Raw genomic sequence first — 25,429 nt, forward strand, 5'->3', positions numbered from 1 at the left:
CAGTCCCTGTAAACACAGGAAAACGAATTCAAGGAATGCAAATGAACCCATTTCACTGCTGTAAATTCCATGTAATGTTTCACAAAAGAACTTCAGCTACACTGCAGGGCATATATCAACGAATCAGCTCCGAAAGAAGTCATGATGGCATGAACTGCTGCCTATCTGAGCGCTAGAAGCTTGACCTGCCGGGTTCCAGTCACAAACAAAAAGAATTAGAAAACTTGAGTCAATCATAAAGAAAACGCTTCGCAAAATAGCACCACGTATAGGAACGATATGCAGTCGTGAAAGCTCGTTAATTCAAACTCAAATAATCAGGAATTATTTGAGCTGGCCAAGACTCCACACAAGTCAATGTATAAAGAAGCCCCTCAATCCTAACCCGAGCAGGTTCTGCCACGGGAAATTCGAACTACGCAACACCATGGCGGCGTCTTGGTGCCTGGCATGCACGCACTGAAATGCACCCGTAGCCCACAATGAGGTGCGCAGAACGAAGAAGGCACAATAGACTAAAACCAATTTAAATCCCACAGGACGGATGTTCTGGTAAATGTACTGCTTGCGGATAACGCCAATGAGGACACGAGTGCAGTGGTGTGCAGTCCGCGGACAGATGTGAACATCATTTCTCAGGAGACAAGCGCAAAACCCACCCCTGCCAGTTAGGAGGAGGAGGAGGAGGAGGAGGAGGAGCACGAAGCCATAGTTCGGCCGCCCGATCGGAAGCCAAAGCCGGACTAAACACCGGTCATGCCCCCGAGTCATGGCCCACGTTTTGAGGAAGGCAAAGAGGAGGCCGTCCTCTGCTTTCCCTCGTTGGAGCAAAGAGTGCTGGCTGCTGCCTTTCAGGACAAGAGGTGTGTAGTGTCGTGCAATAGCACCAGCTGCCGCCACTCATCTGCGATTATCTGTAGACGCCAAGATGTGGCGCCACACTCGTTATAGTATGTATACATATAGGACAGACATCCTTCAATAAAGACTTCCGTTCGTCTGGGCTACGATGTGTGGTGTGGTGCATCCGTTCGGCCGAACCGTCTGGCCGACATAACAAACTGGCGACGAGGATGCTACCCGGAATTTCGCCGCCGCCGCCGTTCCTCGTTTCACCAGGCACGCCCGCCATCCCCTGGCCGCGATGGCTGCGCCTGTTCGAAAACTTCACGCTCGCCTCTGGAGCGTCTGAGCTATCGGCGGCCCGCCGCCGAGCCCTCCTTCTGCACTGCCTCGGACCTGAAGGACAACGAATTTTCGACGCCCTGCCACCGCCACCACCACCGAACGCCCCAGACCACCCGCCCGCGCATCCGAGTGCGGGAACCGCCCCCCTTCAGACGGTTACGCCTTCTGCAACCACCGCTGCAGTTGGAACGACAGAGATCAAACAAGCCGATGCCGAGCTCGCACAGCCACCGGACGAGTACGACGCAGCTGTTCAAGCCCTGGCTCGACACTTTTCCGCTACTTGCAACGTACGCGTCGAGCGACATCGCTTCCGTGACCGTCGTCAACTGCACGGTGAGCCGATATCGGAGTTTGCTCTTGCGCTTCGCGAACTGGCTTCGTCATGCAACTTTGCCGCGCAAGCGGATACAAATCTGTGCGACCAGTTCGTCGCCGGGGTCACATGCCCGCGCCTACGGGAGCGGCTATTGCTCGAGGGTGACGCGCTCACGTTTGACCGCGCCGTGGAGATGGCGCTTCTTCGCGAGCAAGTGCAGCGCGAATCCGAAGCTCTCGGAACAGTTCCTGTGGATCGAGTAGTACCGCAACATAACCGCGGACGCAACCTGGCAGGCCGTCGCAGACATGTACGCCAGTCCAGCAGTACCGACCGACGTAGTACGCCTAGCTCTTCGCGCTCCGGCTTCGTTCGTCCGCCTGCACCCAAGATTGCTAGCGCCGTCGTCCCGTACTCCGTAAACACAAACGTGTGCGGCAACTGCGGCGCACAAAACTGCCAGCCGTCAGCCTGTGCAGCCCGCGGTCGAGCCTGCTTCGCGTGCGGCCGCCGAGGCCACTTTCAACAGTACTGCCGAAATTCGCGTCGCGGACGTGGACGACGCCCGGCTCGAGTTGCCGAAATCGTTTCAGAGGAAGACGCTGAGAGTGTTGTGAACATTCTTACTGTTCACGCTGAGAAGCGTATGGGCGTCTACGTTGATGTCGGGGTTCAACCTGTTGCTCTGGCATCACGCCCGTGCATCATAACATTCTTAGTGGACACTGGCTCAGCTGTGTCGATAATGGGAGAACATAACTTTAGGAGCCGGTTCAGAGACCAAGTTGAGCTGAAAAAGTCGCAAATAACGTTGCTGGATTTTTCACGTCGGAAGATTCCTGTGCATGGCCAGTTCACCGCCCTCGTAACGTACAAATCAGAAACGGCTGTGGTAACGTTTCACGTTACACCAGGTGGAACATCACTCCTGGGTATTGATGCTGTAAAAGCTCTTGGTCTCCAGATTGTAGGCACAGAATTGCGCTGCCTTAATATGGCCGCTGAACCGAACGTCGACACAAAAGGCCCCAAAATGCTACGCCCCGAAATGCATTCGCAGAACACAAACAAGTTGTCTCCGCCCACCACGAAGCCACCACTGGGTCCACCCAAGTTTGGTATGCCTACTTCATTATGGGCCAAGTTCAGACACTTGTTTTCACCGGAGCTAGGACTTGCCAAAGGTGTCCAGCATCGGGTCAAGCTCAAACAGTCGGTAGCTCCTGTCACGCAGAAGCTCAGACGCCTACCACTTTCAGTGCGAGAAGCAGTCAGCGACGAACTGAGGAACCTACTTTCTGCTGATGTCATTGAATGCGTAAATGCGTCAGAGTGGGTTTCCCCTATTGTTGCAGCTCGCAAGAAAGATGGCAGCATTCGCATCTGCGTGGACCTCCGTGAAGCTAACAAAGCTGTGGTGGTCGACAGCTTTCCCCTGCCACACACAGAAGAGTTGCTGCATGCCCTGAACGGTGCCCGTTATTTTTCTAAGTTGGATTTGGCCTCCGCATACTACCAGGTTCTGCTTCATCCAGACAGTAGAGATATTACAGCGTTCATAACGCACGATGGCCTTTTCCGATTTAAGAGAGTATGTTTCGGCCTAGCCTCAGCACCAGCAGCATTCCAGCAACTCATGACGTCAATTCTACAGGGATGCAAAGGCGTTCTCTGCTACCTGGACGACGTCATCATCTTCGGCAAGTCGGAGAAGGAGCACATGCGGAACTTAGAGGAAGTCCTGCAACGAATTTCACACGCTGGGCTCAAGCTAAATGACAAGTGTGTTTTCAACACATCCGAACTCTCGTTTCTTGGTCACCGCGTCAGCGCCGAAGGAGTAGCACCCCTTCAGACCAAAGTTGACGCCATTGTTCACGCTGCCACCCCTACAGATGCTGGCAAGCTCCGGTCGTTCCTGGGACTAGTAGAATACTATGCTAGATTTGTTCCACGCCTAGCAGAGGAAGTGGAGCCCATGCGCAGACTTCTTCGTAAGGACACTCCTTTTATCTGGGACACTGCTGCTGAGAACAGTCTTACAAGAGTAAAGAGCCTCCTAGCCTCCCACAGGGTACTACAAATGTTCGATCCAGCACTTCCCGTCATTGTTGCCACCGATGCATCCGCATATGGTTTAGGTGCGGTACTGCAACAAGTTGATGGTCGGCACATTCGAACTGTGGCATTCGCGTCACGAACATTGACGGAAGCAGAACGGAAGTACTCGACTGGTGAACGTGAGGCTCTAGCTTGCTTGTGGGCTCTAGAGAAATGGCATGTGTACCTATGGGGTCGTCCAGTTACTCTGCAAACGGATCACCAAGCTCTAGTAGCCCTGCTTTCTGCTCAAGGCACAGGACAGCGACCACTCCGCATAGCAAGATGGACTGCACGGTTACTGCGGTACAACTTCACGGTGCAGTACAGGCGTGGTGAGCACAACAAGGTAGCTGATGCCTTGTCCCGGCTACCTCTTCCAGACACTGAAGGTGGCCCCGAGTCAGAAGAAGAAATAGTGTCTCTCGTAATGTGTGTACATCACGATGAACTGAAGCATGCAACCGCGGAGGATAGCACTCTCCAAGACGTTGCCCGTTACGTACAGACATCGTGGCCGCCACGCAAAAACCTGGCACTTAACCTGACTCCCTACTATGAAGTCCGAAAGGAGTTGACAGTGGTTGACGGCATACTCTTGCGTACTGAGCGCATCGTAGTCCCCGCCAAGCTCACAGCCACTTTTGTCCAGCTGGCTCACGAATCACACCCTGGTATCGTGAAAACCAAACAACGCCTACGAGAGAAGTATTGGTGGCCAGGGTTAGACAAACACGTTGAAACAACTATCCGCAGTTGTGCCATTTGTCAGAGCGCGGACAAAAGTGCCAGGAACTCGCCCACACCACTGCAGCCAATCCCTCTTCCTGACAAACCTTGGGACAAGATAGCTATTGACATTGTTGGTCCTTTCGAGCGTGCACCTACAGACTGCAGGTTCGCCATTTCAGTAGTTGACTATTTTTCGAAATGGCCAGAAGTGGCTTTTTGCGCTGATGTTACCTCCCACACGGTGACGAAGTTTCTACTCTCACTCTTCGCACGTGAGGGTTACCCGACAGAGATAGTGTCTGATCACGGCAGACAGTTCACATCGAGGGAATTTGAATCCTTCCTTGAAGACCGTGGAATCAGGCACATCTTTTCTGCCGTATACCACCCACAGGCAAATGGTCTAGTGGAAAGATTTAATCGTGTACTGAAGTCGTACATTCAACTGGCCCTGCTGGAGCAGCGTCCAGTGAAGGCAACTGTGACTGAATACTTAGGAGTATACAGAGCCACCCCTCACAGCACCACCGGTCTCTCACCGGCCGTTCTTCTACATGGCCGACACATGAGAACATCGCTGGATGTAATTGGTCAGCCTACGGCCGACTTCAGCACAAATCCATCGCGGGAGATGAGCGTGCTCAGGAAAAGAGTCGCAGAGCATCAACGGAAGAGCAAGGCCTACGCTGATCAACGGCGAGCTGCTAGGGTCCCCAAGTTCCAAGTGGGCACCTACGTACGAGTGAAAAAACCAATTCCCGGACCAAAGGGCACTCCAAGTTATGGACCACCATTGAAAATCCTCAAAAGAATCGGCCGCTGGTCTTTCTATCTGGAAGACGGTCGAACCTGGAACGCTTCGCAGCTGTCAGCGGTACCAAAAGAGGCATCGCCAGAGCAAGAAACTAACATAGACATCTCTGGCGCGCACGACATGCCCCCGTTGACAGACTGTCACAGGAGAGATGTACCATCGAAGACTTGGATCACTACGCCTGCTGGTCCGCATCAAACGCAGGAAGCGAGTTCCGCTGATCAACTTGCGTCTCCTTCACGCCCTGTACCACTACCCGTGCCACCACTACCCGTGCCGCCGAGCCCACCACAGCCGCAAGGTTCGCAACCGCATAGCCTGGCTTCAGGCTCTCGCACGGAGGAGTGCAGTGTACCGGTAGAGGGCAATGGACTCGATGCCGAGCCACCGCCTGACCGGCCAAGGAGAAATCGCAGACCTCCAGTGCGCTTCCAAGATTACGTGCAGTGATTTGACAGCAGTGAGTGTTCACACAGATAGTGACTGTTTTGTGATTTCTGTGTACAGATAGTGACTGTTTTGTGATTTCTGTGTACAGATAGTGACTGTTTTGTGATTTCTGTGTACAGACAGTGACTGCAATTGTGATTGCTTTGTGCGGACTGGACTTTCTAATGATTCATACGTTTCTTCCCAGGGAGGGAAAGATGTAGTGTCGTGCAATAGCACCAGCTGCCGCCACTCATCTGCGATTATCTGTAGACGCCAAGATGTGGCGCCACACTCGTTATAGTATGTATACATATAGGACAGACATCCTTCAATAAAGACTTCCGTTCGTCTGGGCTACGATGTGTGGTGTGGTGCATCCGTTCGGCCGAACCGTCCGGCCGACATAACAAGGTGGACTGCGGTCACAAACTTCTTCAAACACTGCTGCTTCCCAATCGTTGTATCATCGTTTACGGCTGAGCTGTGCATACACAAATAGTTACCCATTTCGCCTTGGAGCGATGCCAAATCCTCGAAGCAGCGTTGAGCTCTAACGAGGCTGTTCTCTTATTTGGATGACATTGGCCTTATTTCAAAATTGTAAATTACGTGGCCCAAGCTCAGACCAAAAATAAAATTTGTGAAAGTCCGTTATCACGCCAAGTCCACGACAGTTTCTTTTTTTTTTTCTTCGGGCTGACGCCGTAGCCCGAAACCTCTCACTCCGAGCAGTTGCCTTGTCGGGAACATACGTCTTCCCCGGGATGTCACAGAGCGTTCCCATTGCCAAACGAAGCAAAGACATCTTGGAACACCTCAGACTTACAAGAAGGAAATACCCACCTCCACATCCAAAGCTCACCAGAGAAGAATCAACACAACTACGAAGACTCCAGACAAATTCCTTCCCACATGCCACACAATTGCATATGATGTACCCCACATTATACAGCTTCGAATGCCAGTTCTGCAGCGGAACGCCCAACACCCTATACCACATGGTGTGGGAGTGTAAGGGCGTCAAGGAACTACCGGAGGTCCTGGCGCCATCACCGGAGCAGTGGGAGGCCGTGCTGACCAGCGCGGTCCTGGAGAACCAGCGTGGTCTGGTGAACCGGGCTCTTCGTGCTGCGGCAGGCCATGGCATCCCGGACTAGGGACGCCAACCAAAGGGGGCGATCACCTCAAGACCAACGCAGGAGATCATCCTCCGCTCCTTTACCATTTATGGCAAATAAACGTTTATACTACTACTACTTTCCTGCCCAGATCTTTTTTGGGCCTTTTCTTCCCCCATCCCCATACCTCAGCAGAGAAGCATGTAGCGTCTGATTGGCACCGCCGATGCCTACAGAGCTGCCAACGAACCGACAACGTTAGCAGATTGGGACTCGACCGCCATTACCACCATCGAGGAAGATCTTTTCTACTCGACTCTACATCCATGTGCAGCGTGTGTGTGCGTGTTCTGGTGCACTGATTCAATCTTACAGGCAAATCAGTCATTTATTTTTATTGTAAAAGTGTACGAGAGGCACCCGTTTTTTTTTTTGTTCTTACCTTTGCAGCTCAAAGAAGCAAATAAATTTGCTTTCACTGTACATTCAACTTCTTGAACAATTTCAGCTAAGTTTAACTGGAAAAAACCTACTTTAAATGGGTTTGTTATGGTTTCGAAATTTAGCGATTATTTCAGTGACTTTTCTGTAAAATTTAGCGACTATTTAGCGACTTCTTTGCCTTAACTTAGCAGCACGCTTCAAAAAAAGATGGCAATACTGCTCGCCGCTTTTGTTTCCCGCGTGCGACGCCGCCATGAGGGGCTGTAAGTGCAAAGCTATTTCGCTTGAGCAAAAAGTGGTGATCCTGGAGGCTGTTTCGAAAGAGGAAAAGAAGAGAGACGTTGCAGCTCGATTCACGATATCACAAAGTACACTGTCAACAATTTTAAAAGCTAAGGACGTGATTCTCAGCTCTGCGAAATGTGGCCAGTCAACATCAGCCGGCGCACCTGAAGCCGCTACTTGGCTGGAGAAGGAAATGCCGAAAATATTGACGCGATACCAGCCATCGGAAGTCTACAATGCGGACGAAACAGGATTTTTTTACCAGATGCTGCCAAATAGGACGCTAGCACTGAAAGGGGATCGGTGCCACGGCGGTAAGCAGAGTTAGCTGCGTATCACGGCTCTTCTGTGCGTCAACATGGATGCCAGCGACAAGCGGGTGCGGGTGAAAGAAGGTCATGGACTACTTCCAGACGAAATAAATGAGTGATTGCTTTGGTAGGTACCGAATTTCGATGCGACGAAATTTCATTATAACGAAGAATAGTGCCGATTTTTACGACTTCGTTATATCGAGGTTTAACTGTACTTGGGGTTGTTCGTTTTCGGGTTGTATATTTTAACACGAGAGTTTATGCCGAGATACACCAAGATTTCACTGATGTAATATCCCTGATGGAAATGTCACCAGTACACCTTTGCGGCAGCGACCGGCCAGCAGGACATCGCTCGCCAAGCACACCCACGAGACAGCCGCCGACCCGAATATCACGTTAAGCTGCAGATTTTGCTGCACATTTCACTTTCGTGTTTTACTGATTCCTATGACAGAGGAATCAACCACAGTTTTTTACCCCGATTCCCTAAATGGCTGCAACTTAGAATTACTGGAACCTTACCAACCCTTTTCGTAATAAGTCACCTCTTACTGTAAATAATTGGCTCCCAATGGATAAGCACTTTTTAGGAATGGGTAAAAAGAACGCTGGTTTCAGTGCACAAATTTCTCAGTCTTGCTGCATTTTCAATAGTGGAAGTCAAAAGAACAGGATTTCGGTTTTAACAAATGAAACCAGCTCGGGACAAGAACACATGTACAACAATGAAATTGCCATATTCAATTATAACGCAGTCATGATTATAAGCCATGGGCGGAGTTGGTGGACCCAATGAACAGAAAAAAAAGGAAAACTAAGCATTCTAACAGAAAAGGGTAGATATATATTACTCGAGAATTTTATTTTATAGTTCGCTGAATCATTCAGAGATTGAATACAGTCTACGCTCGTTACAGTGGATCTGGCAACAACGAACTTTCGGTTACAGCAGACCATTTCTGTTGGTTTGTCTGGTCTCCATGCATTTTAAATGGAGTTCACTCTGCTCTGACCCGGCTAGAGCAGACTATCGGCTACAACAGACTAAATTTTAGGCGAAAATTGTTTCGACTGAATGTTTATAGCGGACTTCCGCAGGGCCGGCACCCGATATCTTTTTCTTTGTTTACTTTGGCAAGAAAACTGTTATGTCTGGCAATATTGCTGGCAGCCGAGTCGCTGGCACAACCAAGCCAAGCCAAGCCAAGCCAGTGCCAGTGGCTTTTTTTTTGTGCGACCAGCGGCATGAGCGGCAGGGTAACGATTTCACTGTAGGATAAATTACGCGTAATTAACGCTGTCAAACATAGGGAAAAACAGGCCGACATCGCCATAAGTACAGGCCTGTCTAAGCAAACGGTCCGCTCTACCGTCACAAACAAAGCCGCTGTTGATAAACGCGACTTCAGTGAGATTAAAAACAGGGCTATCTCTAAAGTCGTGCACCCGGAGGCGAGTCTGCCCTCGTCAGTTTTTCAGTGAAGTTCAGTGAAGTTCAGTCTTTATTACTCCCACGAATGCATCGTTCCCTTTCGTTCGGTGAAAAAGGTAAGAAATGCCTCAAGTTCTCATCCATTCCCATCCGCTGTGTGCAATCTGCCGGTAACCGTGCGCAGTCCAACTGGGGCGGTATTCTCGAGTTTTGTCCCTTTTGCGTCCCTTTCAAAAGTGTCCCTTTTGGCGAGCTCTAATTGGCTAAAAGCCAACAACCGGAAGTGACGTAACGCAAGCGTGGCAAACCTACTGCTAACTTTGCTTTATGCTGCCAACGTACCTGACGTTCAGGAACGGTGGACGAGCCCTACTGCGCATGCGCCAACTAGACATCAAAAAACAACAAAAGCGACTTTTTTTTTTGCCGGACGTGACGTCATGGTTTTAAAAAAATGGCGGCTGTTGTACGGTTACTTCGCTGCGATCTTCTCGCCGTAATTTTTGTCTGCTGTTGCTGCGGTGCAGAGGTGTTCGGCTTGCGATTGTGATAAGGGCGCTCTCGAAGAACTTCTGGAGAGCACTCACGGTGGCGTGCAGCGTGTGATTGAGACACTGAGTGTGTGCGGCCGCCTTATTTGCGCGTAGTGCGTTACGACGGTGAACACAGGCGTTCTGCATCAGTTGTGCCGCCTCGATTTGCGAGAGTGATGAGTGCGCTCGCGACAAGCTTCTGCGCTGCATTTCATTACAGCACCGTGTTGAGGCCACTGGGCGTTTCGTCTCCGACGTGCGAGTGCGCGTATGCCTTGAACTTCAAACGGCGGTGCTATCATGGCCAGCCGCGAACGATCGTTCGCACGAAACTCTTGTCGCTCACCACACGGTCATTGACTAAGAATATCAAGACAAGACTATTGCGACCGGCCAGCCACGAACGATCGTTCGCACGAAACTCTTGTCGCTCACCACACGGTCGTTGACTAAGAAATAACAAGACAAAACTATTGCGACCTACAAAGGTGATTCCTACGCGTCGCTTTGGTTCGTCGAATCCCGTGTCTTGTAATCTCTCCGGGACATTATATTCAGGAGGTCATGGTCCTGCTGAATATTCTTGTTAAATCATTGCAAAGGACTCTTGGCGCGCAGAAATGAAAAGTTTGTAATTATCCACGTTAGCTTCGTTGATCTCCAGAGGGTTGCTTTCCTGACGAGCGTATTGATGCGTATATCGCGGTATGGGAGCTGTACAAATGTGTTGACGGATGTGGAGGGGCACACTTTGTAGCTGTTCTTGGGGAGCTGGATATACGAGGAGTTCAAGGGTGTCTCGTCTGGTAGGTGGTTGAGGCGGGAGGTTTGGGAGTGATGGTAAGCTTCGTGCAGTTTATCTAAGGTATTATGTACTTCCAGTTCGACCAACTTGCATGTGGGTGTCGAGAGGGCACTGTTCGGTCTGTGAAAATATTTATTTCGCCCACCACCATATTTGGCGCCCGTTTGTGCTTCTGCTATCAGCCTTCGTCGTGTTCTGCTTGATCCTACACAGTGACAAAGTTTGATAACCGTAGCAGGACCCCGCACGACATGCGGCAGTGGGCCAAATTAACATTCTCAAATGCAATTTCCATAACACTGTTGGACACGAATTCTTGTAACTTTGTTCCTCCTGTGGCGACACAGCCCGTCACCATGATGCACAGCATGTACTAAAAGTCACGTGCTTTGTTGTTCCTATTTCAATGTATCTTAATGGTAGATAGGGCAGACAAGGCCTCAACAGGCGGTGGTGGGAGCATGCCGCATTGCTGACGACTGGAACAGAAACCAATTTGGTGCTCCACTCCAAGACTCAATGCACGCCAGGTGGCTGCATGCCAGAATTTGATACGACGAGAGTGCTGAAGTTGTATGGCACAAAACAGGAACGAGAAATCTTTGAGGCCTATGTGATAAATGTGGGAGACAGATGCACTATAGAATACTGAATAATTACTGTGAAGTGTGCAGCAGCTGTGATTGCTTTTTACATGTGGTGTTAAACCAGTGTCATATGAGGGTTTTGTTTACTTTGTAATCACTCTCAGAGGGAAATGAAGCTTCGTTGATGAAGCTCATTCCTGTCTCTATCCTTTCCTTGAATCATGCCTGACATTTGACCAAAATTTCCACGATGAAGTCTCAACTAGCTTGCGTAGCCACCTTTATTCAGTTCACTGTTTTGATGCATATTTAAGCACAAAACCCTGGGACGTCTGCCGTTAATCACTCATACGAAACCCTTGATGCCCGCCACACTCACCACTACCACTTCCACAACTTTGCAAAAAACAGATGCAAGCACAGCCATGACAGATTCCACCGTGACTCCCAGTAAGCATGTCCCTTTATCAAGAAGGATGCATCACACCTCAAATACACTACCACGGATACAAAAGCTAGTGATCATCTACCTCATCTGGACATCACGCCTTTCTACAAGGGAATGAGGCGGCACGCACTGCTGCCCTCAAATTTACTAGCCACGGATTCGTAGAAAAGCAGAAAAGACCTGCCAGATTCCCTCACCAACCTCCAAGTCCAAAGCCGTTGTACAGATGTCTACAAACCCACACATACTACAACACAACATATTACCCAACACAGGCCCCTATGAATGCCCACCCTGTAAAGGAAGGAAGGAGAGAGAGGGAGAGAGAACAAACACTTATTTCTAAGTCCAGGTCCTAATTTGAAAGTTCAATTTACCGGATCCACGTAGTACTCCTGAATGCCTGGTCCTAATTTGAAAGTTAAATTCACCGGATCCACACAGTACTCCTAAATGCCTGTGCGGATCCGGTGCACGTGTTTGTAGAGAGCTTCCTGGGCAGCCTGGATGTTCACTGTCGGCGGGGAAGACAGCCAGAGCTCCCAAGAAGTGATGAAAGTGAGGGATTGGGTAAGAGATGGTGGGGTGAAGTCCCGATTAGAATGAGGGATGGATGGGTAGGAAGAACACCTGGGGCAGGAAGGATGGCCAGGGCACCGATAGATGCGGTGAAGAATGTGATGGGAGGGGAGTGAAGAGGTTTGAGCCTGTCGAATGAGGCACGCAGCCTCACAAGTTAGACGGGAACTGGGGGGTGGGTACAGGGTGCGTGATAGGCGTTGGGCGTGTAATTGGTAATGGCGGGAAGCGCGGTGTTGAGTACGAACCGTCGGCGGGTGGTACAAGGTTGGCCAGGACATGGGCGGACCCGGGAAAGGTACTCGAGTGAGCGCGTCTGCTAAGGCGTTTCCGCACATGCCAGCGTGGCCAGGAACCCAAACCAGTGTGAAGCGTGGCCACGGATTCGATGCAAGTATCGAAGTGACGAAATCAGTGGTGTGTGGGTGGGTCTCATGGTTAGCGAAATTACGAAGGGCTGACTGACAGTCGGAGAAGATATATACTGGCGTGGTGGTAGGAACATTAAGAGTACCATGCTCTATTGCAAGGGCAATGGCGTATTCTTCGAGGGAGGTCGAATCCGGTGGAGGAAGAAAGGAAAGCATAGCAGTGTTTAAAGAAGGGAGTAGGAGAAATGAAGCCATGCCCATTGAGTTTGAGGGTATGTAGGAGATAGTAAAGGGAAGACAGAGCGGTTAAGCATCCAATCAACTGCACCCAATGCTTATCAGTGATTTCAAATAAATGTGTCAAACTTGCATGAAACACCTTACTGCATTTTTAACTATCGTTCATGAAATTATTTGTATAAACTTACTGTACACTTACACTGAAGTGACCAGGCAGTATATTTGAAGGTGTGTGAACATTCGCAACTTAGAATACTGTGCGAGTACTTTTTGATATTCGATTTGCAGCTCTGTTTCAAATATTTGAAATTTACAAATAGTAGAGGAACGAATGTTTGCTCTATCTGAAGACGTGCAAACTTTCAAGCTTCACTACATGGCAAGACCTTGCGGGTTGGTTTTTCTGCATGACACCGAAGCCGTGCCAAAAGCCTGATGCAGAAACCTTGCACCAAGCTAGTGTTCGCTAACTGTGGTGTATGTTAGGTTAAATGCAACACTACGAAAGCAAAATTTATCATCTAAATAGGTTTCCTATAAATATAATAGCAGAAGTGAGAAATAAAACGTTATTGCTGGTTTGTTGGTGAGGTCCCACCGGCAACTAGCATGCCCAGCCTCCTTTCAATCATTGAGGAGAGTGGGGGGACTGCTGCCTATCATATTAAATATACCTAATATGCTTACTGTGTTCACAGTATTTTGAGGAACCCATATTTCTTTATGGCAATGTATGCAGAATTCTTGTTGCACCGGTTTGCATGTCTATGTTTTATTTTCTCTGCTACATTAAATTTTTTGTATGTCAAGCGCAAGTGCCTGAACAGAGATGTGTCTAGTTCTGACTGCCTAAGCTGTCTTTTTTGGTGTAGTTATGTTTTATACACTCTAGAAACACCAAAACAAAGATAGTGTGGTTTGAAAATATTCAATTCGCAGCCAGCTGTTACTATTCCTATTCAAAAATATTTTATTGAATTCACAGCTAAGTTTAACTTGTATTCAATTCACAGATGCCAAGTTAGTAATCACACCTTTAAATATATATATACAAAAGGTAAGTTGTCATTTGTAGTGACAAAAAACACTCAGCTGCAGTGGCGTCGCTAAGGGGGGGCCGGGGGTCCCTGGGCCCCGGGTACCAGCCCCTCGATAAAGGGGGGGGGGTGCCACTTGGGCCCCTACAATGTGTAATGCTGACGTCGAAAACTGGAAGACAACTGTAACGAGACCACAGCTTTGGCCTGTTCAATTTACGTCCCCACCAGTCTATTCAAATTTGTTTCCTGGTACAATGGAAGAAAGCGAGGAGAATTTTGACATCCAGGAATGTCGCGGTAGTCGAGGATGGGTGCGGCTTGAGGAGTTAATTGGCTGCAGGGTGAGCGGAGGCGAACAAGGAACGATTCCTGGAAAGGGGGTGCGTCGGTATACGACTGTGACGCTCGGAGGGGTGTAGCGAGCGAGCTTGTTTTTCAATGGGACGACAGGGGCCTAACAAAGCCCCTTCATTACGTCCAGGACCACTGTTGGGGCGGCAGACGAGATCAGTAGGGGGGAGGAGTGAAGGGGGAGGCATCCAAGCCTACGAGACTTTGGTCATGTGTCCTCGGCGGTTATTTATGTGGCTTTTTTTACGCACATGAGATGTTGTGTACGGGTCATGGTGAATGTTTAGCATTTTCTGTAGTCTTCGCAGTGACGCGTGGGAGACCGTGTACCCTGGTCCGGTTGTCATATTTTCAGAATGAAACCAAGGTGAAAATGACCTGAAAAAATAAATATGGGGAAGACTGAATCTTGAGGAAGCGGGGACTGATAATTAAAACGAAATGAAAGTAAGTGTGAAACATGCAATGGGGGGAGCTAACTGTACAAATTAAGCCTGTGTTGGGAGGAGGGGCGCAAGTGGAAGAGGAGGTCAGGAGGTGGGGGCTCAAGGGGTGGGGGCTTTCAAGAGGAGGTGGGAGCTCAGGTGTCCAACATTAGGTGAGACAAATGGGTTGTCGCGATTTCCCCTTGGTTGCACCCGATTCCTTCAGTGCTTGCACTAACCAACCAATTCGCGATTTAAGCAATTGCGAAGGATCTGATATCGGGTGTTGATAGCTCATATTTTTTATGTCGTTGACTTTCCTTCATCGTGCCAAGCGACACAGCCAGCACATGGCAATTGTACGAAGATGGCATTATATGGAAGGGGCGTATCCCATGCGGCCCCGTGTAATTAAACTAATAGAACAACGGACGAGTAGCTTGTCGAACAAATTATGCAAGAAATAGAACAGTTATGTAGGCATTTATTTTATTTACCTAACTTTTAATCAGGTCAATCTACGTTTTTTTATTTCATTCCCCTGTAAGTTAAGAGCAATATAAATGAGTATCTGCGTTGCGAACATAAATAAAGCGGATAGCCGTGTGTTCATCTTCTTTCGTGTTCATCTTCTATCATGGCTTTCGTGTGGCCGTCCCAAGGAGTTTTAAGTGAAGAAATATTTTAAGCGGATGACCTAAATATTTTGCTCTGGTAGGTTCATCTTTCAAGGTGGAGGGTGAGAAAAAAAAGGACAGGACAACGAAATTAAGTGCATAACAAAAAGATAAACACCAGCTACGTCACCCACTTTCTATCATTAGGCACTCGATCCGCTGAGTGCTCCCATCCCGGAATATGGTCGGGAGACCCCACGATAATTGAGGTGGGAGTGAGGGGCAGTTTCTGTGTTAGTGAAAGCATTCTGCCGAGTGCTTTGTGTACATTACTAGAAAAAAAATGTTGAAGACTGTGCGGCAAAGGACAGGACGCCCGGTGTCGTATGCAAGATTTTTGAGCTGAGTGCCCCTCCCCATGCATTGGGGAGGAAAAATCTACTGGAACGACTCAGGCAGCACAACGACGACGTCCGCTGCAAAACATCAGACCACAAAAGAGACTTCGGTGAAACGCTCCAGAAGCGTGACCAACTGGAGGAAAAGATGCAAAGAACATAAATCCTTCCCTCCGAACCCTCTTACTTGTGTACATGCGGGCACCGCGCTCCACAGCGAGGAGCTTTGTGAGTGACCGGCGCTACAACACGACCCCAGTCACCCCTGAAGGAAGAGGGAATCGAGATGGGTCCCAAACGTCTTGTTCTTGGTTATTACTTTTGGTTGGAGAGGGCGATATTTCCTCAGCTACTGGGAAAAGGTTGTTTCATCTAGGATCTGTCTTGGACTAGTTGACTGTACGACGACGTCAATGAAATCGTCGTCACCAACACATCGGGATAGGCGCGACCGAACGGTTGTGAGCCAGCGTGTGGCGCTGATACACTCGGGCCCGTACGAATCTGATATTTTACTCAAGAGTTCTTTCTTTATCGCTTTGTAACCTCCTTCGATTCAGATTTCCTCCATTGGCTGGTGGCTGCTTCACTGGTAAGCCCGAACCTCACATTTTATACTTTATACTGTGTTCGTTTTCCCAAGACGCCAATGTCAATTAACTTATTTGCAAATGTGTGGTGGAATCTTTTTACAACGTACGAAAGGAAACGACAACATTGTCGCAGACAAACATCCACACGACTTTTTATAGCCAGTATAGCCGTGCACTGGCCGCTTAGACGACTCGTGTACGGCCAGTCGTCTCTTTCAACGCTAAATGTTCCCTTTCTATCTGCTTCCATTCTCAGTAATCACATAACCATAGAAATAAAGAGACCCGACAATGTATCTATTTCAAACGTACTGAAATTCTCACTTAGAGAAATTTCCAGCAGTTGCATGCTGCCACAGAGGCTGCCTTTAGTGACAAACGGGCAGGCGCAGGCGGTTTTCCCGAATTTATGGGGCGGCCGTTTCTTTCACATTTTATACCACTTTTCCTGCACAATACTTGAAAATAGCTTTTTTTTAAGTCCAGCTGTTGTTTATTTGCTGGGACAACTTCTATTTCTCCCCCAGCCTTCTTTCACCAGGCTCCGCCTGTGGTCCTTCAAGCATAATTTGTTCAAGGTGTGTTCCTAGACACAGGAAAATTGATGCGAATGAAGCGACTATTTGCCTTGCATGTGTTGCCTTTAAACAGCCCTATCATTGCTGGCCACCCTCCTCCAGGCCCGTGGGACGTCTGCATGATTTAGTCGGCACAGCGGGCTGCAAAGCTTTCCGAACACCTGTGGCGACCACCTTATAGTGTCATTTTCTGACAAGGCTAGAGACTCTCTCACACCTCCACTGCTCTTGCAGGCATCCATTCGTTTGGTATCGACTGTAGATGTGGTACTCTCACACTGCCGCATATCAGCCTTCACTTTTCCTACCCTACTTTGGTTTGGCGCATTACACCCTGTGCTGCCGCAAGTAGCTTTTGGCCACTCCTTTCTCGGCTGCTAATGGTGTTTTCATGCTCACGAGTGACACACCATGATGCTCCTTACTGTTAGGATTTTTATCGATGCCTAATTCACTGAAAAGGTCGGTGTTGTGTATCAAGATCTGCACCAGAGTCGTCGTCTGGGGATCTATAAACCAAGCTCGTGTAGCTATTATTGCCTAAATAACACACGGCTTCTTATCTTGCTGCTTACTTTTCTAATATATTGCCAGTTCATTATAAATAACTACAGATCAAGTATCCTGTGGCTTCATTTCGCATCGCATGTCGCATATTATGCATGCTTGCATTGACGTTTCGAAGCCCATGCATTCAGTAGCTGTAAAAAGTTTTGTTTACATTGGTATTTAAATGAAAGACACAAAATTTGTCGAGACCCATCGCTCTTGTCGCGCGATGAGGGCAATGCCAAGTGACAAGAGTGACAGAAATCGCTTTTGGTAACTCCAGTCCCAAGTGTGAACCAGCCTTTATACGCTAACAATAGAAGACATTAATATTATCAATAACAACAATAACACTAGTTTTATTATTAATAATTGTTTTGTATATGTGAGGGGGAGACAAATTTTCTGGGCCCCGGGTGCAAGTTTACCGAGCAACGGCACTGCTCAGCTGCCATTGCCACACTTCTGGAGAGAGAAAACTGACAAGCAAAACCTCATCCCTGACTAATTTCAGTTTTACGTTGTAGTGGTACTTTTGTGCTGTTCGACAAGCAATAACTTATTTGCGGTAAGATTGCTGCAGACAAGTCCTCAGTCACGCTAAACACAGAAGAAATGAACTTGAAAGCATTGCACATCATAAGATCTGTTCCTAAAAGTACCAACTGAAGTACAATATTGTTCTTCGGCATGTGACAGCACACATCAAGGACATATTGAGTGAACTGTCCAGCATCTGGTGAATGCATGGCATTATACCAGCTTGAACGTGCCTTAGAAGGGATAATTTTAAAAACGGTAACTTGAGAGGGCCCACGAAAAAAAAATGCTTGGCACCAGGGCTAAGTGCAACTAGTTAATATTTTCTCATTCACTACTTGAAGCCTGGATCTGTATTATTAAGGCTTGGTTCCTACAGCTGGTAACAACAACAACAAAAAAAAAACCTTTGTCCTGTGCGCAGCCCTACCTCCCACCGGGCTGCATGTCCTATTATCAGCTGGCTTAAGGTTTCAGACCAATAAAATGATTAGCAGACAGATTATGGTAGTTACTACACCTTCGCAAAGGCGAACATTACATGCCTGCCTCACGACTCCGAACACACAATTATACCTTCGCACAGGTCAACTCCGTTGTACTGGAAAAAAACACAGCCCTGTGGTCTACGTAGAAGTGGTCTACGTTTGCAGTGGCTAGCTTGGTTACGATGGGAGTGGTCATGCGCCATCCCAGTGCCCTCGTCTGACCGGCGTTGCTGCCTCTCGCCACGGCACGTAGGCGGCGAAGCGCCCAGCGGCCTCAACACGGCGCTCTAATAAAACGTGGTGCAGAAGTTCGACGGGAACGCACTCATCACTGTCGTAAATCGAGGCGGCAGAACTGATGCAGAGCGCCCGTGGTCACCGTCGCAACGTACTACGCGAAAATTAGGCAGTCGCACACACTCAGCGTCCCGATCACACGCTGCACACCACCGTAAGTGCTCTCCAGAAGTTCTTCGAGAGCGCCTTCATCACAATCGTAAGCCAAACACCTATGAACTGCTGCAACGGCAGGCAAAATCACGACGAGAAGAGCGCAGCCAGATAACCGCGCAACAGCTGCCATTTTTTTTAACCATGACGTCACATCCGGCAAAAAAAAAAGTCTCTTTGTTTGTTTTTTGATGTCTAGTTGGCGCATGCGCAGTAGTGCTCGTCCACCGTTCCTGAACGTCAGGTTGCCAACGTCCACTTCTTAACCGGAAGTACGTCACGATGAAAGGGACGCAAAAGGGACGTTTTCAAAAGGGACAGTTACCAGAATACCGCCCCTGGTCTAACTTTCGATTTCACAGCTGTCCGTCATCAGATTATTTCATTACAGCTGTTTCAATGACCAGACTAAAATCGTTAAAAATGTGGAAGCTGCCTTGGGGGAACGTCAGGCAGCGATCCAATGTGTTCGACGAACGGTTTCGGGAAAACCTGCCTCGTCGTGAAGGGATTTAAAAGAGCCTAGCTAATTCTGATGACCATGACTGATGTTTTATGGTTGGTTAGTAACTGCACCTAGTTATATTCTTGCTTTATTTGCTCAGCTTATCGTGCGTCTTTATACGCTTGACCGCATCCGCTAGGCCTTTTCCAAGTGCCGCTGTGCTAAGCTTTCGAAACAGTATTTACGCGATTCTTTGCCCTCGTGCAAACACTGTGCAGAGGTGCTGCACACGTGTAGAAAGAACAAAGTGTATGTACTATGCATATGCAATATCGGTCGAAGTACCCACTTTAGGGCTCACCCCCCCCCCCCCCCCCCCCCCGTCGGATACTGCATACTTCGGCTACAGCGGACGTTTTTTTCCGGATTCTCAGGGTCCGTTGTAACTGGCGTAGGCTGTACTGCCTTTCTTGAATAATGCCGTCACCACCGCTTCAGCGATACCCCCCTAAGCATGAGTCACACACTCAACTAAACAGTTGGCGTCCGCTCAACTCTTTCACTCCGGCGCCATAGGCAATCGGAAGCCGCCTTCCGATGATTTCAAATCTCCCGCAAAATCTAAAACCCGCGCTCTACAGACAACTATCGCCATCTGGTGAGTTCATTGGCAACTTCTCTTTCAATTTCGGTTTCGTTTGTTTATGTGTCTCGTGTGGTAGCGGTGTAGCAAGAGAAATTTGAACAGAAGGTAGAAGGGATTAGGAGGAAAATGGTGTCGGGTTCGCGCCGCGCTCCCGATAGCCCGTCGCGCTATCGTAATAGCCCGTCGCGCTATCGTACACTGCTTTAACATTTTGCTGCAATGTAGCCTGCGCCGCCCCTTCTACAGTGTCGACTGTCCCATTCCCGCCGCTCGCAAGGTCGCTTTTAAAGAAAGCAATAACTCAGCGCTTTATAACATCACAATCAGTCCTAAATTTCACTTCAAGCACGCACCGCACCTCACACTCAATGCCGTAAAACGGCAAATTCGCAGGCATCACGTTGTTTTTGACGAACACAGTCTTTCGAGTCGCACAACTTCCCCCAACAGATCATACGAAAAAATGCAAACCTAGCCTCCCCCATAACGAAAAAGCACGCTAAATCTGCGAAGAGCGCTCTCCCTGAACTAGAGTGAACTAGCCTGAACCACAAGCAAGTGCTTCGCTCGGCGGCCATGTTTTCCAATCTTCACCACACCAAGATGGCGGCGCCCAGTAATTTCGTTCCGGAGATACAGCGCTCCGAAAATTGCCGTTTTTCATCACCTTGAACAAGTCCTTTCGTCTCAGTAAACATTAGTATTTTTTCTACGGGACTTTGCATTGATTTTCGATGGTAAAACTTTAAAAACGCACAGAATATAACACGTGAAACCCGACATTGTGACTTTCGGAAAAGCTGTTTTGGGGACAATTTTATGCGGGCTTTGTATTGAATGATCAATCAGTTAAACCTTTACAAACAGCATCCCTTTGAGGGTGCAGGAAAATGATGCCGTCAGTAAGCCTTTTTTCCCACTGAATACGGCCACAGGAGCCAAAAATCCTCGACTCTCAGACTGTTTTGGAGCAGTTTGGCGCAATTTTTGCAATTTTCAAGCTTTTGGAGCAGCCTGGCACAGGAAAACAAATTTGTATCAAAACTGCGCAATATGCGCAGCTGTCTCACCCCTGCATTTACAATGAGAATATATACAGGGGTGGAACAGGGTCCATGGGTTTGGGAGCAGTCCTGGGAGCAGGCAAAAGTGCCTTTTGTAGCAGTCTTGGAAAAGCCAGAAAGGCATTTTTGGAGCAGGTCTGGAGCAGCCAGAAATGCCATCGAGTCGACTAACGTGAAAGCACATACGATGTAACCCAAGATCCGCTTTTTTCGACCGCTCAATTCAAGTTTCTCCCTTACACGTAGCTCTCTCTCCCCCTCTCTCTGCTCTCTGCTTATCAGTGTTTTTCAAAGCTGCGCTGTCACTCCGCTCCCTTCTCTGCCGCCTTTTTTTCTATCGCCGCCTTGTACTATCCTTCATTTCGCTTTGCCTTGGCAGTTTCGCACTCTCACCTGTTCCCCTCTCAACTCCCTCGACCACGTCTGCCTTATCTCACGCACGCGAGACGAAGAGCTGGCAGGCCATATATACGGCCGGTTGGCACAAGGATTGTGTAGTGCACGGTGCATGGCATGGAGAGGAGGGGGCACAAAATAGGCGTTTTATTTTTAGAAACCTTTGAGTTAGGAGTTCGCAAATTACACGAGAACGTGCTCAATATAGTAGCTTACTTAAACTCTTAGCCACCGTGGTCCGTGAGACCATCTAACTAAACCGGCATTTACTCGTACCCCGATAAAAAAAACCGGTCATAAGACACTTTTGCGCAGTCCCTTGAAAATACCATATTTATTCCAGTATAAGGCGAGGTATTTTTCTAAAATACGTAGTCTCAAAGTCATACCCTACCTCATATTCGAAGCTCAGTACAGTACTAATTATCGGATATAGCAAAGAAAATACAAACTTTGGTACGTCACGTTTTATTTCAATGACAGTCATTCCTTTATAACGAAACTGAAACCGTGAGTGCCGTACCCGATATCGGATATAACGAAGAAATATTTGACTAGGAGGATAAGAAGCTACTGCACAAGTATAAAGGCCCTCCTGTTTGTGGACACTGCGGAAAACTTCATCCTGCTCCGTTCTGTGAGGAGCCACCGGACAAAGATCACATCCCTCTTCAAATAAACAAGGACGCAGGCCTGTTTTGTCAAGTGAACTTTGTTGTATTGTAATTTCCCGTACGCATGTTCCGGTTCATTGAAGTTGAAATGCAACAAGGAGAAAGGTAAGGGTCACCTTGTTTGTAGTCGATTCGAAGCCTAAAAAAAGAATTTTTATACCAAGTATTTCTGCACAAGACAGATTTTCAATTTGTTAGAGCTGATTTTTACTTGTACTGTTACAACGAATATCGGATATAACAAACTAATTTGCTGTCCTGACACTACTTGTTTATAACGAGGTTTGACTGCTAAATATATATATATATATATATATATATATATATATATATATATATATATATATATATATATATATATATATATATATATATATATATAGTAATTTTCTTGACTCTCCAAACTGCACCCTCTCCTTATAATCAGGACCACCTTGTAATCGAATAAATACGGTAGTATTATCAGATTCCCCTACGTGGAACGCCGAGTGCCGCTGAGGTGCCCATCTAAGTTGGCTTTCCCTCGGGGCAGAGGAAAAATTTGCATCACGCCCCTAAAAGTCGGTTAGCCCGCCCGCTCATGGGCAGTGGGCAACTCTTTCCCCTCCTTGCCCTCGCTCTCCCTACTATGACTGCACTACCGCGCTGTGTAAAGCAAGCCATCGACACCTCCCATGAAAAATACGATCCTGGCCCGCCTGCCACACTTCTTTTTCTTTGGCTGTGTTTTCATCGTTCGTGCTTTGTGGGCTTTCTTCCGATGTATAGCTGTGCTGGCTAGTGCTATCGTCAGTGTCCAACCAAAGGTTTATGTAGTGGCTCTAGCTAGCGCGAAGTGGCCGAATTTCAATTTCGCCGTTAAGCTGGAAATCTTAAATCAAGCCGAACGACCATTCACGCCTTTGCAGTGTTTAAATGACAATGCGCCCACGACACCTTGAAAACTCGCTGACCAAATGTAATGTGGTCATATGGATGCGATAAGCCAATAGCCATTGCATCCTAGAAAAGATGGGACTCCAGCTAAATATTGTGGTGCTTCTAGCTGTGCCCGGGTACAACTTAAGAACAGCAACGGAAGTTGCCACTACGCCTCATCACCACAGCCGGATGTTACTCCGGGCGGCACAAGTAGCGCATTACTGGGAATATTTTGAGCATGACGCAAGCCGTTTCCATGATTTTTTTACTTAATATGCTTATAAACTACTGCAGCGACGACAAACTATGTTAGAAAAGCCAGACGATTTCACACATTCGTAGACATCGCCTTTTAAAACGCAGGGTTCGTACAGAATATTTGACAGAAAATTCAAGGACTTTTCAAGGATTTCAAGGATGAAAATAGGCAAAATTCAAGGAGTGTTAGCAAAATTTTATTTGCTTAGAAGACTTATGAAAGCAGCGCAGTTTTCGCATGGATTTCATTTTCCACAGAAGCTATCTCCAGCTCCTTTTCTTTAGCAGTTCGACGGAAGCTGTTTGCCTTGACTAAGTAGGTAAGGTCGTTTTTTGCTTCAGCTTCTTCCAAAAAACGGTCCGCGGATTCCAGCAGGCACTTGAACTTGAAACACTGAACTTGAAAGTCATTTTTCATGCGCTGCTGGAACTTGTGGAAAAGACTCCAGTTGACATTGGGTCCATCCATGGAAAGCTGAACAATTTTGCTCATCGGAAAGGACGCCAGCGCTTCCGTCAAATTCTTCATGAGGTCGTCCGCTGTGCTGTGGCCCATGAATGCCGATGTATACCTTGTTGTCACCTCAGAATTGTTTCACAGTCTCACGTGAACATCAAGTTGTTTCTTTTGCAGGTATTCGTTCAACGTTTCATCAAAAATGACAACAAAACAAAATGGTCAGATTTCTCCATCATGTTCAAGACTTGAGAAGCGAAAAATGGGGGCAGACCATGGCACGCGACATACGCGCATTTTTTTTTCCGAACAAGTGAAGCTTCTCACGATATCGCTATCCGGAAACATCTTTCGGAAAAGCTCGGAAACTGATCCACTGGAGCTGTATGAGTAGTGTGAAGACAACTTTCGTCGTCCACAAAATTTCGGCTTCAATCACGGAGTCATGCCTTCTGCAGTCTTCGTCAAGGGTCGCAGCTCGAGAGGATGTTTCCGTGTTTTCCCGCTGAGAAGTCGTTTCTGTGACGTTTGCCGTTTGCAAAAAACTCGTGACGGAAGAGCAGCCCTCACCTGCCGCAACTTTGGATCGGTGCTTGGCACTTTTCTGATGGCTCTTCAACGCCGACTCCCCCATTGTAGCAATGTCGACCGACCTCTGACATACTGCGTACTTCGATCGATAAGGGTCGCTTGTCTCCGGCCTCACCCAGTGATGATATTCGCTGTGCTCCAGCCACGCAGACTGAAACTAGCACTTTCCACCTGGCATCTTGTCAAAGTAAAGTTGCAGGCATTGCACACAGCACAAACGCGAACTTTCGCTGAGAAATGACGTGCGAGACCGACGCACGCACCGAGTACCGACCGACCGTTGATATAACTTGCGTTGGATTGGATTGGATTTCTGGCTCGCATTTGTTGCCAGACGACGCAGGCGCTGCCGGTTTCGAAACCGAAACTTGCTGCTATTGCTCTTCTGTCAAAGCTACTTGTTTTCGCGGTCATTCCTCAGTAAATACGTTTTTGAAATCAGTGCGACTTACGGAAATACGTCGTTCATTTGCTTTATTGAAGCAAAGTCCACTAAATTTTCAAGGATTACAAGGAGCTCATTTATATTTAAGGAGTTTCAAGGGCCCTTGAATTAATGTTATCAAATTCAAGGATATTCAAGGATTTCAAGGGTCTGTGCGAACCCTGTGAGTGATGCGGATGCGAAGTTTCTTATTTGTTCGGTTCCTTTTCCACCTTCGAAGCAGGCCTTTTCGGGCATCCCTAAGATGGAGCAGGTGTGCATCAGTGGCCGGGGTTTCTTGGGTTAGGGCAATTTCTTTCGTGTGCTTCTTGGCCGTGTCAAGTAACCGTTGGACCCAGTCATCTAGGTTAGTGATGGAGTCCGCAGGGGTGTCGTCTCGAAAGTCTTTCCAGTTAGTGAGTCTGGCGGTGCCGATGCGTTGATTAGCGTGTCTAGCGTCCGCAATCTCCAGTTGTGTAATATGTTGATCGCTGCCGAGTGTCTCGTCAAGTCGCGTCCACGTGGCACTCTTGATATTATATGTGAAGGTGAGGTCAGGGGTGGTGTCTCGGGAGATGCTGTGGCCAATTCTTGCAAATGTTGCACAAATGCAGAAGGTTCTGAAGTGTTGCATCATATAGTGTTTTGCCTTTCTTGGTGTCATTTAGGTATCCCCATGCTGTATGTTGGGCATTGAAGTCGCCAAGAACGATTAATTTTTGTCCGCGCGTGAGTTGCCGGACGGTTTTAAAGGGACACTGAAGTGAATTTGTCAAGCTC

At 48.0% G+C, this 25,429-nt stretch overlaps 1 protein-coding gene and 1 pseudogene across 1 annotated transcript; one reads left to right on the top strand and one right to left on the bottom strand.

Moving 5' to 3' along the window:
- The first annotated feature begins 999 nt into the window (after positions 1-999).
- LOC144178283 (uncharacterized) lies at positions 1,000-5,514 on the top strand. Its single transcript, XM_077706059.1, has 3 exons — positions 1,000-1,766; positions 3,162-3,289; positions 5,358-5,514. Exons 1-3 carry the CDS (start codon positions 1,074-1,076, stop codon positions 5,512-5,514), a joined length of 978 nt encoding a protein of 325 aa, XP_077562185.1. The 5' UTR covers positions 1,000-1,073.
- A 17,411-nt stretch (positions 5,515-22,925) lies between these two features.
- LOC144177472 (uncharacterized) lies at positions 22,926-24,831 on the bottom strand (annotated as a pseudogene).
- Between the last annotated feature and the right edge of the window lie 598 nt (positions 24,832-25,429).

This window comes from Haemaphysalis longicornis, unplaced genomic scaffold (assembly GCF_048455015.1).
Source record: "Haemaphysalis longicornis isolate Haplotype H1 unplaced genomic scaffold, Haemaphysalis longicornis Haplotype H1 scaffold_1, whole genome shotgun sequence".
In the NCBI taxonomy this organism is placed as follows: Eukaryota; Metazoa; Arthropoda; class Arachnida; order Ixodida; family Ixodidae; genus Haemaphysalis; species Haemaphysalis longicornis.